We start from the raw sequence: 21,333 nt of genomic DNA on the forward strand, positions 1-21,333 counted from the left end.
GTTTCTCCTTCCCCCTCCCTCTCCTTCTCCTTTTTTATAGTTTGTGTTGTTCCCTTTCTCTTTTTCTCCAATTCCATCTCGCTTCCGTAGTGTTTGAATCGGAAAGGCTATTTACTTCCTTTCTTCTGAAACATTGGAAAGAGCTAGAAAAGAAAAAAGAGAAAAGCAGCAATGAAGTCGTGAGAAGCACACACCAGAAAGGTGGCGCTTATGCGCTCTAACAAGTGCAGTGCCCCTCCCCCACCCCCCACCCCCCTCTCCCCTCATCAAGTATTTCCCCTATCGACACTCGCTGCTTCCCAACCTTTTTTTCTTTTCTGTGTCTCCCTCTCTCTCCATCTCCATGTTGTGCCGAGCTCTCGCCAAAGAACTCGAAACCTCTAGTTTTATTTCTCGCATCAGGTTTTCCTCACTCTCTATCAAGTAGGTTTTTTCTTCGGTATCTTCGTTAGTTACTGCAATCCACTCACGATTGACTCTCTCCCGCAACCATGAGCTCCGTCCTCCTTGTCCAGCCCGTCCAGTTCGGCTCCAATTACAAGATTGTCGACAACGCCTTCATGGTGGTCGAGGACATCACCGACGAGAAGCAGGAACGCGATGAGCGTGCCGCCTTCCAGGTGCTGCAGGACCTCCGCAGGTGCATCACGGCGCACGGTGTCGAGGCCCGTATCATACGCAACCGCGACGAGCCGATGTGGCGTGAGCTGTACCTGACTCACGGCGATGCCATCTTTCCGAACAACTACATGTCCTTCCACCACTTCACCGACAGCGAGGGCCACATCACGCGCCGCCTCGTCATTCTCTACCCGATGAGCCCCTACCGCCGCAAGGAGATCCCCGAGGTGCAGGTTCTGCAACGGCTGGAGGCGGCGGCGGCGGAGGGCAGCATCACCCTGCTCGATCTGCGCAGCTACGAGGCGGAGAACCGCGCCTTGGAGGGCACTGGCGCCCTCGTCTTCTCTCCGGATGGCCGCTACGTCTACATGACCCGCTCCGGCCGCACCGATGACGAAATTCTCAATATCGTCTGCAGCGAGGAATACTTGAACATCCCGGAGGAGAACCGCTTCCTCTTCACCTCGGCCGTGCCCCGCGTCGGCGGTGGCGAGGACCTGGTATACCACACGAACGTCATTGGCTGGTGTGGCAAAGGCATCGCCGCCTTCGCGCTGGACCTGTTGCGGTTCGACACGGCGGAGCGGGAGACTGCCTTCCGTCGCCACCTCGAGCGCGAGTACGACTGCGTGGTGCACCTCACGGTGGAGGAGATCCGCGCCTTTGCCGGTAACGCCTTCGAGCTCGCCACGCGCAGGCCGGACGGCTCGGAGCACCACTTCCTCTGCATGTCCGGCACGTCGCACAGCGGTATGGGCGAGAAGAATCGCGCTCTGCTAGAGAAGTGGTACGGCGGCGAGAACGTGTGCAGCTTTCCGAACGAGCCGGTGGAGCGCCGCACCGGGGGCTCCATCCGCTGCATGATGGGCGCCGCTATTCTCCACGGTGATGTGCTCCCGCGCTGTGGCGAGCCCACCACGCTCGACGTGTGCGGTATTGTGGAGCGGGCCGAGTAAGCGGATGGGGAAGGAAGAGCGAAGGGTAGAATAACAGCGGACAAGTGTGTGTTTCTTTTTATCCGTATTGTCTATTGTGCAGGAAAACAGAGGCGTTTCTGTCCTACTGTTCTCTCGCCACTTTTTTCGCCTCTGGTGGCGGCTGTCGATGTGCTTCTTCTTCGCTTCTCCTGCCTTGTATCGAGTGTTTTGTGTTTTCTCGGGTTTTAAAAAAGAACTGTTAGAGGAGAAACGCGAGCACCGTTGCAGCGTAGGATGCAGATCACCGAGAACAACAGAAGAACAGGAACTGTTACGAAGAAATGCACGCACTCCGCAAATACACTCGTCCCTCCGCTTCTTTGTGTGCACACACACACACACCTACCTTTCTTCCATATATATATATAACCGGCAAAAACGAATTCTGTCGTTATTGTAAACGCATGCGAGCGCCTTTTATAATATTCACTTCTTCCTTTTTTTGCTGTCGTTTTCTTTTTCATCGAAGTTAAAAATAGACGTACTCCGCCGTTTTTATGTGTTCGTATCTTTGGTGTTGTTTTTCTTTCTTTTATTTCTTTTATACGCCAAGACAGAACGTGATGCTCTTCGCACCCAGATCATTTTCATTCGATGACGAGGGTCAAGCGCAGAGCCGGGAAAGAGTGAACGAGAATTTTGAAAAGGTGATTATGAACACTTTAAGATGGCGCTACAAAATGCTACCTCTCTACGTCTCGTCATCCCTTTTCCGTTTGTTGTATACACCGCTCCTGTCTTTCTTTTTTTCCCCCTTATCGTTCTCCTTCTACTCCTTTGATGGAAGACGATTTAGTGTGCATGTTTCTCGACTATATATTTCTACTGTTTTTTATTTACCATAATGGCCGACCTTGATTGATTATTAAGATGCTCTCTACACTTCCTGTTTCACGTGTCACTCTGTCGTTTTTCTTTTTTTTAATTATTGTCTCTTTTTATGTTGATTGGAGTAGTTTTGCGTCCTCGTTTTTAGTTTTTGTTTGATTCTTCGATTTCTATTGCTCTCCGTCGTTGTGTGAACCGTCTATCTGAAGACTTGTATTTCTTTCTCGCCTCCCTTCTCGCCTTGTCCACACATCTTCCTCCCTTGTGCCACTGGCGTCTTCAGGGCTTCGCAACTTTTCGCACACGCCTGGACGTTTTGAGAACTGACGAGCGTGTTACCGCATGTCCCACCAGGTTCTTTAAAACCCTCCGCTTATTTAAATGGACAAAAAGAAAAAACAAGCATTTTTTTCTTTTTGGTTGTTGTTGCCGATCATCTCTTTGTTTTCTTTTCCTGCTGGGCGGCGTGGGGGGGGGGGGGGTCGAAGGGGACTGCCGCCTGTATTTGACCCCACACCCCAGCCCAAGCGAGCACGGCACCACAAAAACAGTTTGTGTAACAAGCAGCACCCATGGCCGTATGTCTGCGCGTACATTGAGTCAAAAATAATTCGAGAGTTTCTTTTTTTTTCTTTCTTTGCGTGGGTCGTCAACAATTGCGTTGTCTTCCGAAAAAACAATGGAATTGCGGTCACCGCAGTTGAACTGCTCTTCTTCATCTACACCACGTTAAACGGAAAATCTCACCTCTGTACTTTTGTAGTAGGAAGTTAAGAAAAAAAGCAGTTATCCGCGGTTTCAGCATTCCAGAGGAAAGATAGCGGGTGGTGTCACGAGCGGTTGCTCTTGAGAGAAGTCTGTCTCCGGTGCTGTAAAAAGAAAGGGAAACTGTCTTGTGTTCTTGAATTACGACTTCGGTGAAAGCGTCTTCTTAGCTTCCCGCTGAGCAGTCATCGTTGAAGGCAAAAAACGGAAGAAGAAACTCTCGTAGCACACAAGGTGTTGGTGGGACTTAAAGCTACGTCTCAACAGCTTTATATAACACTCCTCACGTGTGAAAACTGCTTCTTTCTTTAGTAGCTCGCCGTGTCAAGACGCTACACCTTTGCCACTGACCTTGTCGTCTCAAATAAACAGGCGATCATCTGCTGTCTGCGAAATCGACAGCGTTTCTTCGTTCCCGAGCCTCCTCTCTCCTTTCCCACTCTTTCCACTCGAATCGTAGACTACTGCGTCTGTTTCCCCTCCTCTTTCTTTCCTTTTCCTTTGTTTGTTAACATAGTTATGAAAGCAGCAAGCATGTACAAGCAACTTGGGGTGCGTGGACTCCACGCGCTGGTTCTTCGATGTGCTGAAGTGCCTTCCTCCGTGAAAGCGGCGGATGCAGCGGTCCACCATTGCCTTCACCGCCACCTGCGCCGGTTGTCCTCCTCTTGCGTCTCCACTACGACAGCGCTTGCCTTCGCCACCCTCACGCCGCGGCGCTGCTTTGGCACCAATGACCCGACGAAGCCCACCGACACCGACGCCCCTTCCAGCACCGCCTCCGCCGATCTCAGTCAAAAGGACCTCATTGAACTGAACAAGGAAGCCTCTGAAGCCTTTGAAAAGGGTGAGTTTCTCGTTGCCATTGATGCATGGGAGAAGGTGGAACGGTCCAAGCAACACACACCGAACAGCCCTACGCTCATGAGCTGCCTCAACAACCTTGCCTGCGCCTACGGCGAGATCGGCGACAGCGTGCGCAAGTTGAAGCTGCTCGAGCGCTCGCGGGAGCTGGTGAAGGAGGTGTACGGCACCGACCACCCCCAGTACGGCATGGTGCTCTACAACATGGCCAGCGCGAAGGAAGAAATGGGGCTGTACAACGACATGAAAGCGCTGCTGGAGGAGTCGTTAGCCTTGCATGAGAAGCGTTTCAACCCCCGCCACGCCAAGGTGGGTCGTGTGCTGCTGCTGCTGGCCGCCGCGCAGGATCACCTCGGCGAGCACGACGCGCAGGTGAAGACGGCGGAGCGGGCGCACGAAATTGTGCAGCGGCACTGCGGCCCAGACCATGTGCAGACCACCCTCGCGATGATGACCCTCGGTCGTGCCTACGGCTCCGTGGGGCAGGTGGAGCGGCAGCTACAGCTCGCGCAGGCCGCCTTCAACATCCAGGAGAAGCGGCTCGGTCCGCGTAACCCGCAGTTGGCCATGACGCTAATGGAGCTGGCGGAGGCGCACAAGGCGAACAAGGACTACTACAATCAGCGGGCGTTGTTGGAGGAGGCGGTGGAGGTGCAGCGCCGCTCCTTTGGGCAGCAGCACACCCACCTCATCGACACGTACATCGCTTTGGGGGACGCCTGTGGATTGTTGGAGGACACGAAGATGCAGGCGCAGTACTACCTGGAGGCTCTCAAGGTTGCTCGACAGCGCTTCCAGGGCAAGCACATCGCCGTTGGCAAGGCGGCACTGAATGCTGCGCGTGCCTATCTCCTTCAGGGGAATATGGAGAAGGCGTCGCAGCTGCTGAGAGAAGCGCGCGCTATCTTGGAGCGCAACGTCAGCCCCGTTCACCCGCTTTCGAAACAGCTGGAAGAGGCAGCATCACAGCTCAAAAAAAAGGCGCAGTGAAAGCCTACACACACGTTTCACTACCCACACGCAACGCACAGGTGGAGTTCCCCGAGGCGTAAGAATCCCGGGGTGTATTGGTCGTGAGTTGGTTGTAGTAGCGATAGAAGTGGCGTTACAATGAAGCATCGAGTGGCGTACATGTGTGTGCGTATGAGCCGCTTTTGTTGTTATGGTATTCCCCTCTTTATTGATCACACAAAGGAAAAACAAGAATTCCGTTCCATAAATAAGTATATTTGAAAAAAAGGTTTTACGAGAAAAATTGAGGTGCTTGTGCAGCGCTGCGCATCAAACTTTGTGTTATCATTCGAACTGTGAGGCACCTCAAATCTGTTGCTGCATCTTATTTTTATTTTTGATGAATTCGTGTGCACCGCGTTACTTTGAACTCTACGGCAAAGGAAAGAAACTCCTGTTTTATTTTCCTCCCCTTTAATTCTCCTCTTGCGTCGGCACACCTCCATCGGTGTGTACTCTGACTATCTTCTCTTCTCAACGCGCAACCGGCCACGTCAGCAGCTATTTCTATTATTATTGTTGCTGTGAGTACGCAGCACTCTAGATCTCGTGCCTTCATTGCTTTAGACACCGGTTTTTGTTTTCCTAGCTATCAACGTGTTTTGGCGAAACGCATTTTCTCGTTCCTTGCTTACCTTTCCACCGCACTGTGGTGAGAAAGATACGTTTTTGAGTTACTATTATTATTGTTAATTAAAAAGGTAGCTGTTAAACGACGCTTGGACTGCGATGTCGGTCATTAAAATTGAGGAGGTCATCTCGACCACCAAGAAGGAGCGGGTGGCAGCCCACAGCCACGTCAAGGGGCTCGGTCTCAACCTGGATGGCTCCACAAAGGACATCGCGGACGGCTTCGTGGGTCAAAAGACGGCGCGCGAGGCGGCCGGCATCGCCGTGGATTTGATCCGGTCCAAGAAGATGGCCGGTCGTGCGCTGCTCTTCGCCGGGCCGCCCGGCACCGGTAAGACGGCGCTCGCCCTCGGCATTGCGAAGGAGCTGGGCCCGAAGGTACCCTTCTGTCCGATGGTGGGCAGCGAAGTGTACAGCGCGGAGGTGAAGAAGACGGAGGTGCTCATGGAGAACTTCCGCCGGGCGATTGGCCTGCGCATCAAGGAGAACAAGGAAGTCTACGAGGGTGAGGTGACAGAGCTGCGGGCGGAGGAGACGGACAACCCGCTCGGCGGCTATGGCAAGTCCATCTCGCACGTCATCATCACCCTCAAGTCGCAGAAAGGCTCGAAGCTGCTGAAGCTGGACGCGGCCATCTACGAGAGCTTGGAGAAGGAGAAGGTGTCGGTGGGCGACGTCATCTACATCGAGGCGAGCTCCGGGGCAGTGAAGCGCGTGGGCCGCAGCGACGCCTACATCGGCGACCATGACCTGGAGGCGGACGAGTACGTGCCGATCCCGAAGGGTGACGTGCACAAGAAGAAGGAGGTGATTCAGGACGTGACGCTGCACGACCTGGACATGGCGAATGCGAAGCCGAACCAAGGCCAGGACGCGCTCTCCATCGTGAGCAGTCTGGTGCGTCAGAAGAAGACGGAAGTGACGGAGAAACTGCGGCAGGAGATCAACAAGGTGGTGAACAAGTATATCGACCAGGGCGTCGCGGAGCTCGTCCCCGGCGTTCTGTTCATCGACGAGGTTCACATGTTGGACATTGAGTGCTTCACCTACCTTAACAAGGCGCTGGAGTCAACGCTGGCGCCTGTTGTGATCTTTGCAACGAACCGTGGCAGCTGCCGCATCCGCGGAACTGAGATTCGCGCCCCGCACGGCATGCCCACCGACCTGCTAGATCGTCTCCTCATCATCCGCACCTCCAACTACAACGTGAGCGAGATCACCTCGATTGTCGAGATCCGCGCGCAGGTAGAGGGGGTAAAGATTGCGGGGACGGCGGTAGTCAAGCTGGGCGAGATCGGAGAGAGCACCTCGCTGCGCTACGTGGCGCAGCTGCTCACCCCGGCGCTCATCATTGCGGAAACTAAGGGTCGCGAGATTATTGAGGAGGAGGACGTGGATATGGTGAATGAGCTCTTTAAGGACGGAAAGGCATCCGCGCGTCTTCTGCAGGATCACGCTGAGGAGTACGTCTACCAGTGATTTAATGAGCTAAGCAGGCGGGGCGTCGTTGGGGTGACGCAATTGGATAAAGGAAGGAGGAGAACATGGTGACGACAGAGAGAGAACAAGCGCCCCACCATAAGCTCCTCAAGTGCGTTGGTTAAGTCTTTCTTTTTATATATTAAGAGTTCTGTGATGTTTATAGTGTGCTAAAATGCAAAGAAAGTGAAGAAGCAACTGACCCCATTGCACCCCTTCTCCCTCTCCTCAGCAGCGAAGCCGATTTGACTTTACTGAGGAAGTGCATGTTTGTCCTGCCGTGCTGCTCGTTCACGACGCTCACGATTAAGGCATTCAGCACGGTGTTCTTGTTTTCTTCTTCTTCCTTGCCCACAACACCTTTTTTTCCTCCCAACACTCCTGTGCTCCTCATCGTCTTTTATTTTATTTGTTTTGTTTTCTCCATCGCACACGAACTTATTTAGCCCTGTTTGTAAAATAGGAAGGCGCTCCGCCAATGCACGCGTCCCTGTGAGAGACATCCGTTCTGAGAAATCTGCTCGCGAGAGCTTCCCGTCAGAAGAAGCAACACACACAACACTGTTCTCTGTCATGCTTGAGTTTTTCCTGACCGCACAACCGGCCCGCCGCATTGTGTGCCGCAACGAGACCACTTATGTGTACTTTTGGCCCTACCTGTTCACGCGCGAGGTTCCCGGGGCTCGTCCCCTGAGTCGGTGGGCCGCGCGTCGTGGCGCCGCCGTGCACGGAGCCGTCCGTCTGCAGCCGAGCGACAACGCCGTCGCACCGCAGCAGTGTTACCTGATGGTCACCCGACCCGTCGAGCAGGGCCGCGCGCTCATCTCGCTCCCGCCTGCCCTCGCCCTCGGCGTCTCCTCCACCGAGGCCAAAAAAGGCTCCTTTGCGGGGCGGTACAACCCACTGGAAAGCCTGGCGCAGCTGCTGGCGCGCGAACTGCACAATCCTCGCAGTCCGCACCGCCCTTACCTGGAGTTTCTCTACGACCTGCACAACACTGCCACGGAGGAGGAGCAAGAGGCACTTCTAGCGAGTCTGCAGTACGGACGCGCTGGTACCCTAACGCAGCAACTGGAGGCAATGTACGGCGGCAACACGTTGCAGGCCCGTGGCGTGGCCAACGCGCCGTTCCTCACCAAGGAGGAGCTCGTCTCGCCGAGTCAGCGGGTAGAGTGGGCGCGGCTACAACAAATGCGGCGGCGGCTGGAGCAGAGCGTGCCGCACTTTGCCGCCAAATCCACGTCCTGGGCGCTGTCGATGGCGCTGAGTCGCTCCATGGAGGACGACGACGAGGGCCGCACCATGTACCCGATCATCGACTTCTGCACCCACAGCTTCGCCCCGAACGCGGGGGTGGTGGTGGATGGACAGGAAAACGCAAAGGTGGTGCGGCCCGTGCAGTGGACGGAGACGGACGGCGCTGGCCCGTGTGTGCATCTTGTGACGCTTCGTCCGCTGCAAACGGGTGAGCGGGTGACGGTGCGATGGCACGCGAGGCCGGCCACGACGCAGGAGGACGCCGAGTTTTGGCGGCTGCGCTTTGGGTACGTCCCCAGTGAAGGAAACAACGCAAAAGCAAAAAGATAGTTGGTGAAATCGTGACCGGTCTCTTTTAAATTTAGTAATACAGTCGCGCTTTGGTGTTGCTGCTGTGTGTTGCTTTGCTGTTCACCGCTGCTTTTATGGTTGTCATGCGTACCATCTCTTCACCTAGTTACGTATACATACGTTTGTTGTAGAAGTATTCGCTCTCTTTTCGACTGGCTTCCGCCTTCGTGGTGTGCGTGTGTGAGAGCGGAAAACGTGTGTGTCCTCCGCGTTTAACCATCACACAGAGTTGAGGGAACACATTTTTGTTCTTTTTCCGATGCCTTCGTGAGACTCCGTTAGTTGCCTGTGTGTGCGTGCCGGTGTGCGCCGCATCTCCCTCCTTCAGTTCATTCTTCGAAAATCTGAATGTCTCCCTCCTCCTTCCTTCTCCATTACCGGCCACGGCAATCAGAAGTCAGCGAAAACTTACATACATATCCTGCCACTCTTGTGCGCCGTGTCACAAGATTGAAGCACCAAATCAAAAAAACTAACAACACTTTTTTCCTTGTTTTACGCAACCGCGATAATTTCTCCCACAAGCGAATCGACGGCACCGTTTCTTCTCCTTTGCCCGGCAGACACCTTCTTTACCTCGGCTGAAGTTGAATCAAAACACACACGCAAAAAGAAAACCGAACTGTTCATCTTCGCTGTTGTCTTCTCGTTATAATGCAGCAGTCTTCGTTTGAGGTGGCCGTGAGCAGAAACAGCCAGCACTCCTTCGTCACCGTCTCGCAGAACTATCTGAACAGTGTGTTGCAGCCGCTCTACAGCGGGCATCTGCCCCCTGCGGTGCCGCTGCGCATCACCGGCCAAAATGGCAAGGACATCTACGTTGGCTGTCTCACCGCCAACCCGCATAATCTGTCCAAGTTCAAGATACTCTTCCCGCTTACCCTGTGCACCGACTTGGGGCTGAGTGAGGGCGAGCTTGTGGAGTGTGTGCCGCTCTCCAACGCCCCACGCGCGACAAAAGTTCTTGTGGCCCCTCTTACGGTGGATGACAGCGAGGTGGTGGAGCAGAACGCGCTGCGCATAGAGAACTTGCTGCTGCGCCAGGTGCAGGTGGTGTTCCCGTCCATGATCATCTCCGTCGCCATCTACGCCGGCGTGACGGCGAAAGTGATCGTCACGTCGATCGAGTGCGGGGCGTCGGAGGAGAAGCTGCGCAGCGGGTGTGCGACGATGCACGAGGGCACGCACTTTGTGATCGCCACGCGTGTGCGACGCGAGCTGGCGGATGCGGCCGCCGGCAACGACGCCCCGCCGTTGTGGGCCTTCGTGCGTGGGCGGCCGTCGCCGCGGGCCTCGGCGCAGCCTCGCGGTGACGCTACCGCTGCTGCAGTCGCGGCCGCTGGTGGAGAAGGAGGGACGGTGAAGGTGGGCAGTGCGATGGCGGAAAACTACCACTGGAAGAACGGCACCGTCCTCGGCGCCCTCGACTGCGCGATGGTGGCCACGCTGGACAAGGAAGACTTGACGCCGGGTTTCCTGCGCACGTATTTGAAGACGGTGGTGGTCTCCGTCGAGGAGGTGCGCACGACGGGTGAAGATGGAAAAGACGAAACGGACGTGTGCGAGCTGGATTTCCTGGCGCAGGCCACCAACGTCCTCCTCACCCCACATGCCATCGACGCCCCAGCAGCAACGGCGGCTGCCGAGACCACCGTTGAGGCGCAAAACGACGTCACCGAGGCGGCGCAGTCGCCGCTTATGTTGCCGTCCACTGCACTGAGCTTGGACGACGTAGCGAAGGTGCACGGCAGCGTCGCGCACGAGCTGCGGCAGCACCTGCTCGCCGCCCTCCACCAGTCGGCCATGCCGCACTTCGCCAACTTACACCACAACAACGTCCTTCTCTGCGGTGGAAAGGGCTTTGGCAAGACGACGGTAGTGCGGGCGGTCTTGAGCACGTTGCCGGACGTGCACACCGTTTCGCTCGAGTGCGGCAAGACGAAGTCCTTCTCCGCTGATGTGGCGAAGGCGCTGACGGAGTGCGTGCTGTGCAAGCCCGCCGTGCTGGTGCTGGAGAACTTCGACAGCATCGCTCCCGCGCAGCAAGAGGGGAACGTGGCTGCCATGTCCGCTATGACGCAGGCCACGCTGGAGTGCACCCTGACACGCTTCTGCTACCAATTCTCGGTCCGTCCTGCCGGTGCGGTGGTGGTGCTGGCGACCTGCTCCAGCCGCGACGCCGTGCACGAGTCGCTGCGCTCCGCGTACTGCTTCCGACAGGTGTTGACGCTGGAGTCGTTAAACCGCGCCTCGCGCACCGTGCTGGCGACGCAGCTGTTCCCGAGTGCCCCGAGCGAGGAGGTGGCGGCGGCGGCGGCGCTGATGGACAACTACACGCCGTTCGATGTGAAGCAGCTGGCGTCGCGCATGCGGGCGAAGCTGGCAGCGGACCCGAGCCTGTCCCTGCGCGCGTGCGCCGAGGCGTGCGTCGCGTCCTTCACACCGCTGGCCCACACGGGCATCAGCTTCCTGAAGGGCGACAAGGTGTCGTGGGAGTCCATCGGCGGCCTGGAGGAGGCGAAGAAGGTGCTGTACAACACCCTGGTGCTCCCCATCAAGCACCCCCAGCTGTTTGCGCGGCTGCCGCTCAAGACGCGCAGCGGGATCCTTCTCTACGGCCCGTCGGGGTGCGGCAAGACGTTCATCCTCGAGTCGCTCATCAACGCGGAGAATTTGCACTGCATCGTGATCAACGGGCCGGAGGTGTTTGGCAAGTACATTGGGCAGAGTGAGCAGAAGATCCGCGACGTCTTTGAGCGGGCGCAGGCGGCGGCGCCGTGTGTGGTGTTCTTCGACGAGTTCGACTCCGTCGCCCCGCAGCGCGGCGCCGACGACTCCGGCGTGACGGACCGCGTGGTGAACCAGCTGCTGTGCTATCTCGACGGCGTGGAGGGCCGCAAGGACGTCTTTGTCGTGGCGGCGTCGAGCCGGCCAGACCTGATCGATGCGGCGCTGCTGCGACCCGGGCGCCTGGACAAGGCGGTGGTGTGCCCGGTGCCGAGCGAGGACGACCGCGTGGCCATCCTACGCAGCCTCCTGAGCAAGACGTCGGCCCAGTTCAGCGACGACGAGCTGCTGCAGGTGGCGCAGCGGACGGAGAAGTGGACGCCGGCCGACCTCTCGGCGATGGTGTCGTCGGCGAACACGCTGGTGAACATGCGCTTCATGGAGAACCTCACGCAGCAGGCGGCGGCGCGCAGCAAGGGTGCGGGCGGTGGTCTACTTGGCGGCGACGGGGAGGAGGACGGCTTTGTCATCGCCAACCTCGGCGGCGGCGTCACGCGCGAGAAGGTGAGTGACGCGCTGAAGCCGCTGGCGCAGGCTGCTGTGGCGGGTGGCGCAGCGTCGGGCAGGGCAGCGCTGGCGGCGGAGCAGATGACGATGGATGACCTCTGGAAGTCCGTGGACACGACGCGGCCGTCGCTGTCGGAGAAGGACATCCAGAAGCACGAGCGCATTCACGCGTTGTTTTCAAAAGGCAAGACCATTCCGCCGCCCAAGCCGCCCGGCACGCGACTGGTGACCCGATAAAAGCAACAACAACAAGCGCTGTGGTTGTGGCGAAGGAAACATCCTGTGGTAGTTTTTGTTCCTATCCTGTTAACGCTGTGCTTTCTATCCTCTAATGGTAAACCGAAGAGCGAAGATCGAAACGGAAATGCATGCGTGGGATGCGCAAGACTCGCCTTGCATGTGACACGCGCCGTACACGTCTGTTCATCAGCTGTGAAAGAACCGCTAAAAATGCCGGACGTTGTCTTTCGCCTGCGCTTTTGACTTTCGTTTTCTCTCTTCTTCGCGCCGCCGTCTCTTCTCGCTTCGCACAGAAAAGCTCCTCCCGTTGGATTCGAACCAACGACCTGTAGGTTAACAGCCTAACGCGCTGCCGACTGCGCCAGGGAGGATCTGAGGAGCCGCATTTTTTAGCACTTCGATATGCTCCGTTGTGGGACCTGAGAGTGAAAACGGGCCGCTAGGGGAATTGAACCCCTGACCTCCCGCACCCGAAGCGGGAATCATACCACTAGACCAAGCGGCCATGTATCGAGCTTCCGTGAGCAAGGAGACTCACTTGCGGTGTATATTATAACTCCTGCTCTTCAGGACAGTAAGCTTGTTGGCCGCTTAGCACAGTGGCAGTGCACCACTCTCGTAAAGTGGGGGTCGCGAGTTCGATTCTCGCAGTGGCCTTGCTTTTTGTCCCGCAACGCACGACACCTTTCTCGCTGACAAGCGGACGATTTCGAATACGGTCGTAACCTTCTGTAGCTCAATTGGTAGAGCATGTGACTGTAGAGTAAGCAGGTATCACAGGGTCGCTGGTTCGATTCCGGCCGGAAGGACACTCTTTTTCACGCGGCGGAGAGATAACAAGTGGAGGAGTTAGAGCCCGGCCCTGCTACGGTGCGAGTCCTCCCTGGCGCAGTCGGCAGCGCGTTAGGCTGTTAACCTACAGGTCGTTGGTTCGAATCCAACGGGAGGAGCTTTTTCTTGACAACACCAACCCGCGCAAGGCCCGACGAGCCAAGAAAACGCAAAAGCCGGCTCCCCCCCCCGCTCTCGCCGATTTCGTTGTTTTTCTTTTCCGTCCCAAAGAAGCTTTTCATTTCCCATCGTCGCCAGTACAGAGTTCATTATTGTTCTTCACCGCTTCACCCCCCACACTTCTTGCGATAAACACTGCGCATTCGCAAGCGCTCGCGCAGAAAGGGAAATGCAGTTCCGACAAACGCGGAAAACAAATATGCGACGCTTTTGAAGTTCATCCCTCCTGTTCGCAAACTCAGAGCGAATAACCAAAATTCTTGTGCTTCATGAAGAGGAGCCTATCTACCGCGAGAGCTGTTGTGACCGGCCTCCCGACCGAGAAGAAGAAAGGTTTTCAACTACGCCTTTGACGGATGAGCTTTACCATCGGATTCAAAAGAATAATACGCAGGGAACTAGTTTCGACTGCACCTCAAACCCCTTTTTTACGCCTTCGTTCTTCTTTCTCCATCAGATGCTATTCTTCTTTCATAATCAGTAGCCACACACAGAAAACATCTGACACAAAGCTTAAAAACAAACAAAAAAGGAAAACATGAGTATCTTTCCTCGCAATCTACAATGAACAGTGAACAGGAAATTCTGGCAGTGCTGTGGCGCAAGGCAAAAAAGCCGTCACGCAACGCTGCAACATTAACACACAATATAGGAGTAACGTTCACTTTCCTCGAAACGCAATGGGACGACAAAGCAAGGCAAATTATCGGTGCGCTCGTTGCGGTCAATGCGAGTCGCATGCACACCACCATCTGGGCGGCGTTATTCCAGCAGCTGCGAGAAACCGATACCCCCAGCATTAAAGTGTACATCCTCAAACAGTTTGCAAATATCTGCTGGACTGTGCCGCTTGCGCAAGGTGCAAATGCATTTCGTGCCTTTGCATTGGAAGTACGGCCGCTTCTTTCGGATGTTCAAGTAGTGACAAATAGCACATTTCAAAGCCATTTCTCCACCATTGTTTCGTTCCTGGAGAATTTCGCGGAAGAAGGATTATCGCTCGAACTGTTTAACATCCTCTACGCTGACTTGGTGGAATGGAAACGAGTCGACGCAATTCGTGCTGTTTCGAACGCAACTGCTGTGTTAGTGTTGCGCATTCCACATTGTCCAACCGTGGAGACGCTTCTCCCACGTGCAAAGCAGGAAATGGAGCTTTCCGGCTACATAATTCTCGTTGAAACACTTATTGCTGCGGAGAACAGTGGCACCTGTAGACGAAATCCGAAACGCTTCCGTTTCTTCTGCGGCGAAGTGGACGACGCACTACGCATAATCCTGCAGGCCATCAACGAAAATTGCAAATCTATTCCTCCATGTGTAAGTGCCTATCGACGGCTCAAAAACGTAGACGCAACTTGGGAATCCACGTATGCCACTGCGTTTTCGAATGCAATTTTACACGAATTAGAGGCAGAGAACGCAAACGTGCTGCTCACCTGTCCGTTTTTGCAGTTTCTGCAGTCCACGTCTCACAATTGGTGGAGCGGCAAGGGCACAATCTGGAAACTCACTGGCAGTACTGATCCTTTTGTGCGCGCTGACGCTTTCCTCGCGCTTTCTAGCAGGTCGCATGTTCTCGACACTTCTGAGAAACGGCTCACCATCGCCGAGCTGATGGAGAAGCTGTTTCACTTTATCGGAGAAAACTGCAGCTACAGCATCGTCGCGATTCTGAAGTTTTTGAGGGCGCTAGTGTTCAACTCCGATATACCGTCTTCGGCGCAGCAACTGTATCTTGGGAAGGTGCTTCACATTTGTTGCCGCTACGGAAAGGAGTTTAGTAACGACACAGCTGCTCAACTCGAGCTGCTAAATCTTTTTTCCGCGACTTCCGTTGCACCGGAGGCTGTACAAAAACTGGCACTAAAGCTTTTTCTTCAATCGAACGATCGCACTGTCGCTGCAAGCGCGTTCAAAGTTCTTGTTGGTCTTTCAGCATTGTGCAAACCAGACGAAGAGACGCTAGGTTTCAAGTACTTTGGCTCGCTCGATGACTTTTTCGACGGCGCAGTTTATGCAGAGCAAGAAGAACCCAACGAACGGTCTCTCTCTTTCGCAAACTGCATGCCGTGTTATGAAACTCTTTCCGCAGTTGTGCATTGTCGGTTTCTTCAATTGGCTGTTAACGAATCGAATGCAGGGTTCAACTACATTGTTGCCAGTGACGCTGTGAAACACCTTTGCGGCGTAGTTGATATGCGAACCCGCTCCGTTTTCGTCTCCCAGCACTCGCCACTGACGATTCTATCACAAATTCTACTTTCGCATAGCGCAATATCGAGCGATGCCTACATCGCAATAATTCAGGCAGCTTCGGCCTATGTAGGTCTCGAAGAATGGGAGACGAGTGCAAATGTAAATTGCGTTGCTCGCCTGGTGCAGCATTCTTGGAGCACTCTAGTGAACTGCGCTGCCGCGCTGTTTCCGGAGTTTTCTCCCTCTGTTGAAGCGCCAGCATGTCGTTTCTTTCGAAATGATGCCACGCCTCTTCATCTTCACGAACTGATAATACAATGTAAGGACGTAGCACTGTCGAACGAAGTGCCCTTCCATTCCAGTGTTTTTTTTGACATTATAGAGAGCAACATTTGTCTGCTCAGTAACTGCATAACCGCATTAAAAGATTCACCTCTTTTCGTAGATGAACTGTTTTACATGCTGGATGAAATTCTTAGATTCAGTGACACTCTTTTTCATTGTACTCCAAAGCGTACTCTTTGTTTCCTCACAACGACTTTTAAAACCATCCTAACTTTCAGTGCCGCAAATGAATCAGATCCGCACTTTATGAAACGATGCACAATTCATTTTGCAAACTGTTGTAGTTCCCTTGTCACTCGCGCCATTACGCTGGATTTTCTGTCTTATTGCCCTGATCTGTGTGATTTTTTTGGTTTATGCCTCCAGCTGGATTCCGGCAAAAACGGTGGAATTCTACCAGAGCTTGTTGCAAATAACTGGAGTATATTCGCCCACTTGTTTTCTTTCTGTGGCAGTGAGTTTGTTGGTTACAGCAACAGCGACGAAGGAAGCGCTATATTTTGTATTGTGCGGCTTATTCGCTCGTTGTGCTGGAGCTCTTATTTTCCACAAATCGCGCAAGTTATTTCGCTGAACGATGTGCGCAGAGCAGCTAGTTCTTCTCGAAAATGGAAGTGGTTTGCAGAAAAGATGGAGTGCTATCAAATCATTTCCGATGTGCAACTGGCTTTTGAGAAAAGTGAGAGCAACACAACGGATGTTGTGGCTCAGTGTCTTTGCAAGCATAGTTCCTCGAAGAACTTTTTTGATTATTTTGAAAGTGTAATTGATTTATTTAACGTTAGCGGCGTGGAAACTCAACGCAGAATAAAAAAAACACTTTTTGCTCAAAACACTGGTGAAGGTTTTGTTTCCCTTGCGGCACTTGACAATGCCTTCATTTCTTCAGCCGTGGAATTTGTTTTGGTCACACCCGTTGAGGAAGTTATTTTGAAAACACTTTTATTAATTGTTTCGGAAAGTGAACAGGTAGATGTTTCGCCTCTTGAGTTTTACGTTGCCGATGCCGTTTTGGGCACATCCGGTGAGCTTATCAGAGAAATTATTGAGAACTACCGTTGGGGATGGATCTGGGGGACAAAAACTGTCAAAATGCTGTCCAGTGGTGTTTTGAAACGCCAGGACACACCTCTCGGCCACTTCGTAAAACGGCTTTCTCAGTTGCCACCAAAACACCCGATTGTTGTAGACGGTCACAGGTTTTTATCGAATGATTCTGGCCCAAAAACCTTTTCTGTGCAAAACCAGCTGTTTCCTGGAATTGCAACCATTAGTTTACTATTAATCTCCCCAGATGACAGTTTTATTGTAAATAACAGCGTCGAAGAAATACTTGCTAGCGGCAGCCTCTCGGCACTGCAGATACTTCATCAGCTTTTTGTCACGCACGATGATTTTGAAGTTTTATCTTCCCCCCAAGTCATTTTTCTTTTTGCAAGACACATTTCTGTCGTTCGATCTGGTGACATGCTTTTATGGGATGTTTCGGAGTGGATCTCACTTCTCCGCTCGTGGGTTTCGGTGACACTCGCAACGCAACCGGAATCAGAGCGGTGGGGATGGCAGCAATTAAGTTGCTGGATACTTTTTTATCGCGTGTACAATCATCTGTACTCTATGGCCAAGAGCGGTCACCCGAGGTACCCGAAGGAAGGTGGAGTACAGCTCTTTGAGGAACTTCGCAGAATTTACTTGAATCTTTCAAACTGTTTTCTTTGCTGCAATGCCAACAGCGTAGACCAAGTTGCACTGTTTACTGTTCGCTATGCGCTAAAAAATTCTTCGTTTTTTGAGAACGGTGGGATTTATGATGACATTTTTTGGTGCATTGCCCGCACATGTTTGGAAGCCGTGTGGATGGTGTTAAGTAGTGAGCAATGTGCTTCTTTGCAAGATCCGGAAGTGGTCGAGTTTTTGTGTCGCGTACAAGGAAAAATTGGACTTCCGCTGCACTTGCAGCGCAGAACACACAGGATTATTTCCGGGTGGCTTCACAAGTGCGACGTCAAGAGTACTGATTATGAACCGGACGCGCAACGGCACGCACTTTGGCTTGTCAGTAGCTTTGGACAGGGCCTATACTCGCCTTCAGCGACGGAAAATAATATGGAGAGCGCAGCAACGCAGGGAAGCCGCAGCCTTGGCTACGAGAGGCAACAGACAGCTGCAACATCTCCTGCTTTTCTCTCGGACGCGCACGTAGATGGTAAAGCAAACGACTGTTTTTCCTTCCGTCGCGCTGTTGCACTTAATCTGTTGAAGTTAGCGCAGAAGGCTCTTCGTACACCCACGCAAACCCCACCGTCCATGGTTTTTGACGTGTTGACAGTATTGCGCGGCATCTCGCATTTGACAGCCGTTTCCTCAGTTTCAATCCCGCTGGAGGGAACCGTGAACGAGGTTGAGCAAATCTACCTAGTCATAAAGGATTTTGTCGCGGCCGTCTCTCCGTTGAATCCCAGCGCCTCTTTGCAGCCCGCAGCACACTGCCTCTGCAATTTGATGGATGAGTTTGTTAGACCACGGCGCGCTTCAGGCTTCAGCGACGAATATTCTCTGTCGCTTGTCGCTGCGACACTGAGCGGAACGCTTGCTTCTTGGTTGCACAGAGGCGCTTCGCTATCGGCACCGCCGGCTCAAGTCCCGTGCACTTTGGCGGTGGTTTTGCCCTATCTCGTGCGCCTCGATCTCCCGCTCTATACAACAGCCCTGCAGTGTGTTGAACTTCTTGCTGAATGGGGTGCGAGCGTAGAGGTCGTCGCCGTGCATAACGTTTTGCTACCACGGTTTGTGGAGGACTTGGTTGACATTCAGTGGAATTCGCCCATGGCCGCAAGTTGGAACAAAGCGCTACTTTCTTTTTTGGGGCACGTTGTTTCTTGTGTGCGCGACGGCAAAGAGCAGCTCTCTCGCCGGGTGTGGGAGGGTATGTGGCAAGGCGCGGGCACCTCCGATGCGTGCCACAGTCAGGACGTTAAAGAATGGGTTCAGCTTACGCTGCGGCAGCTGGTTCGTGACCTCATTCCCAAATCGCCGCAGTGGGAGCTATGTCGCCTCGTCATTCTTGGCACTCCCATTCAGCGAACGGCCTCGAAAGCGGACGTGACTGTTCAACATGAACTGGAAGCAAACGACGCCCAGTTGTCGTTTCGCATCGCAGCGGACCTGGAGGAAAGCTGGTGGCTCGCCCTGTTGGCCGAGACGCAGGCAGAGTTTGCGTTGAACGCGGCAAACGCGTTGGATGCGGACAGTTCTCACTCTCTCCTGTTCGAATTCGGAAAAGCACTTGACTCTCTCTTTGACTCGAGCAGAAGCGGCGTCGCGAGCGTGGAAGAAGTACAAAACTGCTGCTTGCTGCGAGAACGTGTCAGCACGGCTCTTTTGTCTTCAACCGAGGCGGCTCTGGCCGCTTTAAACCACTTCACTTTTTCCAACTTAGACCGACGGCGTGCTGTACTCAACGAGTTGCGCCGGATGGTCATCAACGAATCTCAGCCGCATCCGGTGTCGGACATGCTTACGGCTTCGTGGGCCGACGTCTACTTCGACATCCTCTTTGAGCGCGCAACGTGCGTTGACGAGGGACTGTGGGTCGCTTGCGCGCTAGCTGCCGTGGAGGTTGGCGGAAGTCAGCTGGATTGGGTCATCCCAGCGCTGCAGTTGCTGATTGCCGCGAGCTCAACGCGATGGAAGCGCAGTTTTCTGCGCCATGCAGGACAGTTGGCGAAGCGCGACGAAACCCAAGGGCGAGTGCGCAGCTTTTTTGTCGGCGCAACCGACAGACTTGCGGCCTCGCAAGACCCGTCTGCTGTGTGGAAGGCCGAGTTACTGGTGGAGGTGACATTTGTTTTTACCGCCTGAATGCCAAAGAAAGACGTCAGGGCCGAATATTGGCAAACCAGACTCTCTTCGATATTATTATTTTTATTCTATAGCTTGCGTTACGGAAACGCAAAGCTCAGCGGAAAGCTGCTCCTTTTTGAGAGGACACAACAGTGAAGCACTTTTTTCCAAAGCGAAAGAATTCCATCTTTTTATCTGCTTGCCATTTATGAAATTAGTTCTAATAGTGCCAACGGAAACGAAAGCATCCGTCGCTTTTGAACTGGCTCCGATGTCGCCCGGGTATTGGTTCCGATGGCGTTCTACAAAGGGTCATTTAATGGAGGTGTCGATCTGCATTTTTGCCATTTCACACCGTTGAATAGTTTAAGCTACCGGCACTCCACACTGCGAACGATTGGAATAGTAGTAGTAATAATAGTAATAAAAAGACAAGAGGATGAACAAAGCAATCGCTCCTGCCTTTTTTTTTTCTATCAAGTGAAATGCTGCATCTCCCTCTTTTCAAGATGAGAATGCCTTTTTTTTTTACCTTACAGGCTCTTCGTCTTCTGCTTCCCTTTTCTTTTTCTGGGTACTGAGCTCGACGCTCTTCGCTCACTCGGGCAAGGACACTTCATATCGTTAAGAGTGGGTTTCTCGTAACCCAACAACAGTAACAACAGAAGACAACGCGACACGTAAGGTCATAAGTCGCTTTCATTATTCTTAAAGATGAGCAGCTTGGAGAATGCAAAACCCGAGGATGCGTCGAACAGTGTTCAAAAGAGTACAACGACTGTATCGTCGGAGAAGGTCAGCACGCCGCCTGGACTGATGTGGACGCGCGCGGGTATCATCGCACTTGTGTCTGTGGTCTCGTGGATTACGATTAGCTACTGCTCCAACGTCTACTTTGACCGCGATTCGGCCTTTCACGACGCTCTCAAGTGCACAGAAGGGGTGCTGAACGAGCATGTCGATCAATTCTGGCTGCTGAATGGCACTCTGCTGGGTTCTACTCGTATTGGTCGTCTCGTACTCTGGGACGCGGACTTGGACATTGGCGTACTGGTGCCAACGCCGAGCGACTTTGACAAGGCATCAAGCGCTCTTGACGCTGAGTGCTTTGGACACAAATCGGTGATTAAGCACGGTACGTACAATCCATCACTGCGTGTGTGGCGGAAATGCACGCCACGCATCTGTGCCGAGTTTGTTGAAACTACCTTGGTGGACGGCACCGCGAGGACGGGGGAGGGGGAGTCGGAGGAGTCTTTCTTATTTCCTCTCCAGTCGTGTACTGTTTCAGGCGTCGAGGCACACTGCCCGAAGAATTTCAGCTTCTACCTCGCGCAAGCCTTCGGCCAAGATTGGCTGACGACGCCGCTTACCAAGTTGTTTTGATCTGTTAGAATGGGTCTTGCCTGTGTTGTTGATTTCTTATACCATCATTTTTCCTGAAGTGAATTTGGAAAAAAAATGTGGTTAGCGTCTGCTTTTATAAAAGCACACACGGCGAGCCATGTCTTTGTTGTGTGCGCTTTCTCCTTGCATTACGATCCGTGGTTCACTCATCAATGGTTGCAAAGGCAATGTCCTCAGGTACTGCAAGCAGGCTCGATGAAGAAGGGATACA

At 53.6% G+C, this 21,333-nt stretch overlaps 7 protein-coding genes and 5 non-coding genes across 14 annotated transcripts; 10 read left to right on the plus strand and 2 right to left on the minus strand.

The window, feature by feature from the left end:
- Nucleotides 1-366: 366 nt before the first annotated feature.
- On the plus strand, nt 367-1,577 carry ABB37_03510 (putative mitochondrial hypothetical protein; the record flags this gene model as incomplete). The annotated part of the gene is made up of 1 exon (XM_015800877.1): nt 367-1,577. The coding sequence occupies exon 1, from the start codon at nt 492-494 to the stop codon at nt 1,575-1,577; it is 1,086 nt and encodes a 361-aa protein (XP_015660884.1). The 5' UTR covers nt 367-491.
- Nucleotides 1,578-3,649: 2,072 nt separating this feature from the next.
- On the plus strand, nt 3,650-5,045 carry ABB37_03511 (putative mitochondrial hypothetical protein; the record flags this gene model as incomplete). Of its 2 annotated transcripts, none has more annotated exons than XM_015800878.1 (1): nt 3,650-5,045. In XM_015800878.1, exon 1 carries the CDS (start codon nt 3,711-3,713, stop codon nt 5,043-5,045), a length of 1,335 nt encoding a protein of 444 aa, XP_015660885.1. In that variant the 5' UTR covers nt 3,650-3,710. The 2 variants fall into 2 exon arrangements, with proteins under 2 accessions (XP_015660885.1, XP_015660886.1); XM_015800879.1 differs by having other exon boundaries at nt 3,707-5,045.
- A 517-nt stretch (nt 5,046-5,562) lies between these two features.
- On the plus strand, nt 5,563-7,175 carry ABB37_03512 (putative ruvb-like 1 DNA helicase; the record flags this gene model as incomplete). The annotated part of the gene is made up of 1 exon (XM_015800880.1): nt 5,563-7,175. The coding sequence occupies exon 1, from the start codon at nt 5,796-5,798 to the stop codon at nt 7,173-7,175; it is 1,380 nt and encodes a 459-aa protein (XP_015660887.1). The 5' UTR covers nt 5,563-5,795.
- Nucleotides 7,176-7,619: 444 nt separating this feature from the next.
- ABB37_03513 (putative mitochondrial hypothetical protein) lies at nt 7,620-8,762 on the plus strand (the record flags this gene model as incomplete). The annotated part of the gene is made up of 1 exon (XM_015800881.1): nt 7,620-8,762. Exon 1 carries the CDS (start codon nt 7,749-7,751, stop codon nt 8,760-8,762), a length of 1,014 nt encoding a protein of 337 aa, XP_015660888.1. The 5' UTR covers nt 7,620-7,748.
- A 413-nt stretch (nt 8,763-9,175) lies between these two features.
- ABB37_03514 (peroxisome biosynthesis protein-like protein) lies at nt 9,176-12,314 on the plus strand (the record flags this gene model as incomplete). Its single annotated transcript, XM_015800882.1, has 1 exon — nt 9,176-12,314. The coding sequence occupies exon 1, from the start codon at nt 9,438-9,440 to the stop codon at nt 12,312-12,314; it is 2,877 nt and encodes a 958-aa protein (XP_015660889.1). The 5' UTR covers nt 9,176-9,437.
- Nucleotides 12,315-12,615: 301 nt separating this feature from the next.
- ABB37_03620 lies at nt 12,616-12,688 on the minus strand. The gene has a single exon. It is a non-coding gene; the product is annotated as a tRNA-Asn (tRNA).
- Nucleotides 12,689-12,750: 62 nt separating this feature from the next.
- ABB37_03622 lies at nt 12,751-12,822 on the minus strand. Its single transcript has one exon. It is a non-coding gene; the product is annotated as a tRNA-Pro (tRNA).
- Nucleotides 12,823-12,902: 80 nt separating this feature from the next.
- On the plus strand, nt 12,903-12,974 carry ABB37_03629. Its single transcript has one exon. It is a non-coding gene; the product is annotated as a tRNA-Thr (tRNA).
- Nucleotides 12,975-13,042: 68 nt separating this feature from the next.
- On the plus strand, nt 13,043-13,126 carry ABB37_03628. Its single transcript has one exon. It is a non-coding gene; the product is annotated as a tRNA-Tyr (tRNA).
- Nucleotides 13,127-13,194: 68 nt separating this feature from the next.
- ABB37_03625 lies at nt 13,195-13,267 on the plus strand. Its single transcript has one exon. It is a non-coding gene; the product is annotated as a tRNA-Asn (tRNA).
- Nucleotides 13,268-13,892: 625 nt separating this feature from the next.
- On the plus strand, nt 13,893-19,733 carry ABB37_03515 (hypothetical protein; the record flags this gene model as incomplete). The annotated part of the gene is made up of 1 exon (XM_015800883.1): nt 13,893-19,733. One exon carries the CDS (start codon nt 13,893-13,895, stop codon nt 19,731-19,733), a length of 5,841 nt encoding a protein of 1,946 aa, XP_015660890.1.
- A 590-nt stretch (nt 19,734-20,323) lies between these two features.
- ABB37_03516 (hypothetical protein) lies at nt 20,324-21,101 on the plus strand (the record flags this gene model as incomplete). Of its 2 annotated transcripts, none has more annotated exons than XM_015800884.1 (1): nt 20,324-21,101. In XM_015800884.1, exon 1 carries the CDS (start codon nt 20,430-20,432, stop codon nt 21,099-21,101), a length of 672 nt encoding a protein of 223 aa, XP_015660891.1. In that variant the 5' UTR covers nt 20,324-20,429. The 2 variants fall into 2 exon arrangements, with proteins under 2 accessions (XP_015660891.1, XP_015660892.1); XM_015800885.1 differs by having other exon boundaries at nt 20,343-21,101.
- Nucleotides 21,102-21,333: the final 232 nt, after the last annotated feature.

The sequence above is a fragment of the Leptomonas pyrrhocoris genome, assembly GCF_001293395.1.
Source record: "Leptomonas pyrrhocoris isolate H10 chromosome Unknown, whole genome shotgun sequence".
Taxonomy (NCBI): Eukaryota; Euglenozoa; class Kinetoplastea; order Trypanosomatida; family Trypanosomatidae; genus Leptomonas; species Leptomonas pyrrhocoris.